Source organism: Lucilia cuprina, chromosome 2, assembly GCF_022045245.1.
Source record: "Lucilia cuprina isolate Lc7/37 chromosome 2, ASM2204524v1, whole genome shotgun sequence".
In the NCBI taxonomy this organism is placed as follows: domain Eukaryota; kingdom Metazoa; phylum Arthropoda; class Insecta; order Diptera; family Calliphoridae; genus Lucilia; species Lucilia cuprina.
This window is the reverse complement of record NC_060950.1, coordinates 31,859,343-31,864,052: the sequence shown is the minus strand read 5'-3', so window position 1 is coordinate 31,864,052 and position 4,710 is coordinate 31,859,343. Positions and strand designations below refer to the sequence as shown.

The following is a 4,710-nucleotide window of genomic DNA, read 5'->3' as shown; positions in this document are numbered from 1 at the left end:
GACCAAACCCAAGGAAATACGATTGTGGCGCCGAATAGTCATCTATAGTTGTGTTTGGAGTATTTGTGAGATCTCCTTGGGGTGTTGAGAAGCTTGTTGAGTCAGTGAACGAGTTATCGGCAGATTCATGTGGCAACGAATGCCCCTTATCCCCGTTGAATTGAGATCTTCTTCTTCGCTGCACGGTTTCAGCACTAAGTTTAGTTTCGTTCGCCATATTCATATCCACTTTGCCTCTAATTTGGTCGATGTGTCGCTTCATACGTTTTCCCTTATATAGAATTTCATAGTGCAAATCCCCCAAACGATTTAAAACCAAACCTGGTAGCCACTTAGGGTCGTGCGTACCATAGGACCGGAAATATACATTTTGCATTGGGGCAACGGTTCGAAATGAGGGCTCCAACTTCATGTATTGCTTGTCACCTATTTCTGAAGACAGTTCACCAGGTAATAGTAAATTCAAATGAGTGCGTAATACACGTCCCATGAATAGAAGAGATGGGGGTTTACCAGTTGTCGCATGGGGGGCGATTCTATAATAGCGGAGGAATATATTGAGGTGTTTCTGTAGATCATTCTTACTCGCCCCGGCTGATTTTAAAGCATTCTTCACTGTTTGTACTGATCTTTCAGCCTGACCATTAGTAGACGGGTGGTATGGTGCAGTAAATTTGTGGTATTTAACTCCGACTCTAGTGAGAAACTCTTTGAACTCTGCTGATGCAAAACATGTGCCATTGTCGGTCACTATTATAGTTGGCACCCCATAGTTAGTAAAAAGTTCGTCAAGGATGTTAATTGTATCAATGGATTTGCTGCTAGATGTTACCTTTACTTCAATCCACTTACTGTACGCATCAGCTACAATCAGTAACATAGACCCTAAGAATGGTCCCGCATAATCCACATGAATTCGCTCCCACGGTCCCTTTGGGTAGTGCCAATGATGGTCTCGGGCTTTTGGTGGTTCATTTGCACGTTCCGAACAATGCACACAGCTTCTTGCGACACTCTCAATATCCTTGTCGATGCCAGGCCAATATACAAACGACCTCGCTATCCCCTTCATTTTGACGATGCCCAAATGTGCAGAGTGCAGATCCTGTAGAATTTTCATGCGAAGCTTTTCCGGTATAACGACTCTATGCTCAAATGTCAAACAATTGCCGGCCATTCTATAGTTTATTTCAGGTGACTTATAACCATACGAGTGGAGCGATTTTCCGCTTTCCAGGATCCTGATAATTTCTCCAAGTTTTGCATCTTTTCTAGTCTCCGAAGCAATCTGAACAGAGCTCGTCGGTAGTTGATCAATTTGTTTTACCATAAAGATGTCAAAATCGTCTAATTCAGAAACCTGCGTTTCACGGTCAATTTGATCGTCCTTAACGGCTCTTGAACAATAATCGGCATTTGCGTTAGCCTTTGTCGTTTTATATATTATGTTGAAATTAAAATTTCCCAAGAAATCGGCATAGTTGGCCATACGGCTAATACATAAAACGGGAAGTGATTTTTGGGGATCCAAAATTTGTGTCAGTGGCTTGTGGTCGGTTATAAGGGTGAAATGCCGGGCATACAAATACATTAAAAATTTCTTAACTGCCCAAACAATGGCAAGGGCTTCCTTATCGATTTGCGAATACTTTCTTTCCGTGCTACTCAATGTCCGACTGGCGTATGCAATCGGTTTTTCACGACCATCTTGAAGTCGATGGGACAGGACCGCGCCCAACCCTATTTGGCTGGCGTCAGTGGCGAGAAGTAGTGGAAGTTCGGGGTCATAAGCCATTAAAACTCTAGATGATATTAACTCGTTTTTAATATCCGCATATGCTCTTTCCGCTTCTGCGGTCCAAATGAACTCTTTCTTCAGAAGTATATCCCTTAAGGGTCTGTTGCGTGTGGATAAATTAGGTATGAAAGACCCATAGTAAGTGGCCTTACCCAAAAACAACTGTAACTCATCATGAGTTGTGGGTCGGGGAGCGTCCCTTACTGCTTCTACATGCTTATCGGATTTGTGAATTCCGCTGCTGTCAATCTTATGCCCCAAAAAACTCGACGGCCGGTGCTGCAAATACACATTTTGATTGGTTCAACTTTAAGCCTTTTTTCTGTAAACGATTTAATGTTGTTTCCAGTACATCCAATAATTCCTCAAAATTTGCAGCATAAATCAATATATCCTCGAAAAAATTGCAGACGTTGGGGATGCCTTGTAGTACAGATTCCATCGTTCGCTGCCATATTGCCGGTATGTTGGCTGCGCCGTAGACTGCTCTAGTGGGTCGAATTAAACCGTGTGTTGGGGTATTCAGTGTTAGGGCGTGTGCCAAATCGTCATCAATTTGTAAATGTGAATAAGCATCGGTTATGTCCAAATGACAAAAAAGCTTCGCTCCCTTCATTCTATTGAAAATATTCTCCGGTTTGGGAATGGGATGCTCATCTACAATTATACGGGGGTTCAATGTAGGTTTATAATTACCTGTTATTCTGATCCTGCCGTCCTTCTTGGCAACAACATGAGTTGTCGATGCCCATTCCGAAAATTCTACCCTAGTGTAAATTCCAGATGCTATCTTTTTCTCTATTTCTTCTGCGTATGTGTCCCTCAAGGCTATTGGGATCTCCCTTGCTCTGGCAAAAACCGGCTTCGCATCTTGTTTCAAATGAAGTTTAATTGGTGGCATGTCCAACTTACCAGCAGAGCAACTAAAAATATCCTCAAAATTAACAAGCACATCTTGTAACAACTGAGCTTCCTTTGGCGTTAAATGTGGTGCATCCATTTTCAATGTACCAACTGGTTCCGATGAAGAAAACAACCTTCTAAAATCTATCTCATTAACAAACTGTTGAATCCACTCTCTACCAAACAGCGCATCGTAGTCACCATCAACGACGTATACATTAAGCTTACGTGTTTTGTGTCCCACTGTAACATTCACCACCACCCGACCGATGACATTTATTTTATGCCCGGTGTAGCTTGTAAACTTTCTGCTCGTAGGCTGTATATATAATTTGCCTAATAATGTCTTCAGTGTGGCTTCACTTATTATTCCACACGGGGCGCCTGAGTCCAATTCCATTACAACCTTTTTTCCATTCAATAACACTTCCATCATGTGTTTTCCCGATTTGAAACCACCTACTTTATTCAATCTTTGAATTATCTCAGAGTCACTATCTTCATCCGATATTTGAGCCGTTCTTGACTTACACACCTTTGCAATATGCCCCTTTTTGTTGCAAGCGTAGCATGTGGCATTGCGGAATTTGCAATTGTCCCTATTATGGCTGCCACCGCAACCGTAACATTTAGTATTGTTCAGAGAATCCGAATTTGACGCTATTTTCCTTGTAGGAGCTCTTTTAGAGTTATCCCCAAATTTGGAAGATTTATAACCCACCTTTAACATCGATTCCGTTAACGGATTGGAACCAGAAACATTCCCTTTCATTTCGACAGCTGATTTATGTGATGCTTCGAGCCTTTGAGCTATCTCGTATGCGTCCTTGAATGACGCTGGCTCCTTTGCGATAATCTCGTCGCAAATACTACTTGATTCCAACCCGTAAAGCATTTGCTCAGTTAGCATACGATCTAAAGAGCTTCCGTAATTACAATATGCTGCCGCTCTTCTTAAACGTAGTGAAAAGTCTGCTACACTCTCACCCTTTTCCTGCATCACTTGACGAAACTTCACACTTTCCGCATATTGGTTTCTTTTTCCGTCGAAATGATCCACCAAAGTTGTTCTTATTTCCTCATATGTGAGGTCTTCAGGGACTCTAGGACTCACCAATATTTTGAGTGCATTGTTCAACTCGGCACCCATGTGAACCAGTATATATTTCATATACTCCGCTTCAGCTATTCTGCTCAATTGAAATGACCATTCACAGCGTGTGAAATAGTCCTGAACGGACGTATAATCAGCTGCCTTATATCCCGAAATGGATACGGGTGGTGTAGATACTCTCGTCGTCGTGTTCTGTTGTGCATTGCCTATGGTTGCAGCATGTAATGCACTCGAAGTAGACTGTTGAATTGCGTCTGCCAGCATCTGTGACAACGCTCGTAAATCATTGGATTCCAAAGGCATTTTGGTTCCTTGCTACATAAAAAAAAACTTCTGACACCAAATGTTATGTTCTTAAATAAAAATATACGCAATGTTTTATTGAATGAGTTTATGCAAACGTTTTATTTCAAGGTTTCTTCTACAAAAAAAATACTTTTCTAGAATAATTAAAATGGCGGTATATAAAAGACAAGTTACCAGAGAGTTTAATAATTTGACCAAGCAAAGGGTGATGCCAGATTAATATCTAACAACATTCATTTCCCAACAAAAACTAATTGTTTGAGTGAAAACATAAAAGTCCATTTATTTTGGAAACTAGAAGAGATAGAGCCAAAATAACGATAATCTGTGATCACATTCATTTCCCATCAAAAACTAATTTTTTGAGTGAAAACATAAAAGTCCATTTACTTTGAAAAGTAGAAGAGATAGAGCCAAAATAACGATAATCTGTGATCACATTCATTTCCCATCAAAAACTAATTGTTGGAGTGAAAACATGAAAGTAGATTTACTTTGAAAAGTAGAAGAGATAGAGCCAAAATAACGATAATCTGTGATCACTTTCATTTCCCATCAAAAACTCATTTTTTGAGTGAAAACATAAAAG

The 4,710-nt window shown here is 40.6% G+C and overlaps 2 protein-coding genes across 2 annotated transcripts in view; both read right to left on the bottom strand.

Annotated features, from left to right (window-relative positions):
• LOC111687441 (uncharacterized protein K02A2.6-like) overlaps nucleotides 1-1,489 on the bottom strand; it is a 1,810-nt gene extending 321 nt beyond the window's left edge. The window contains exon 1 of the mRNA XM_023449883.2: nucleotides 21-1,489. Within this exon, the coding sequence (XP_023305651.2) occupies nucleotides 21-1,489 (1,469 nt within the window). The remainder of the gene's footprint in view (nucleotides 1-20) is intronic.
• A 559-nt stretch (nucleotides 1,490-2,048) lies between these two features.
• Nucleotides 2,049-4,118, bottom strand: LOC111687440 (uncharacterized protein K02A2.6-like). Its single transcript, XM_023449882.2, has one exon. It carries the CDS (start codon nucleotides 4,116-4,118, stop codon nucleotides 2,049-2,051), a length of 2,070 nt encoding a protein of 689 aa, XP_023305650.2.
• Between the last annotated feature and the right edge of the window lie 592 nt (nucleotides 4,119-4,710).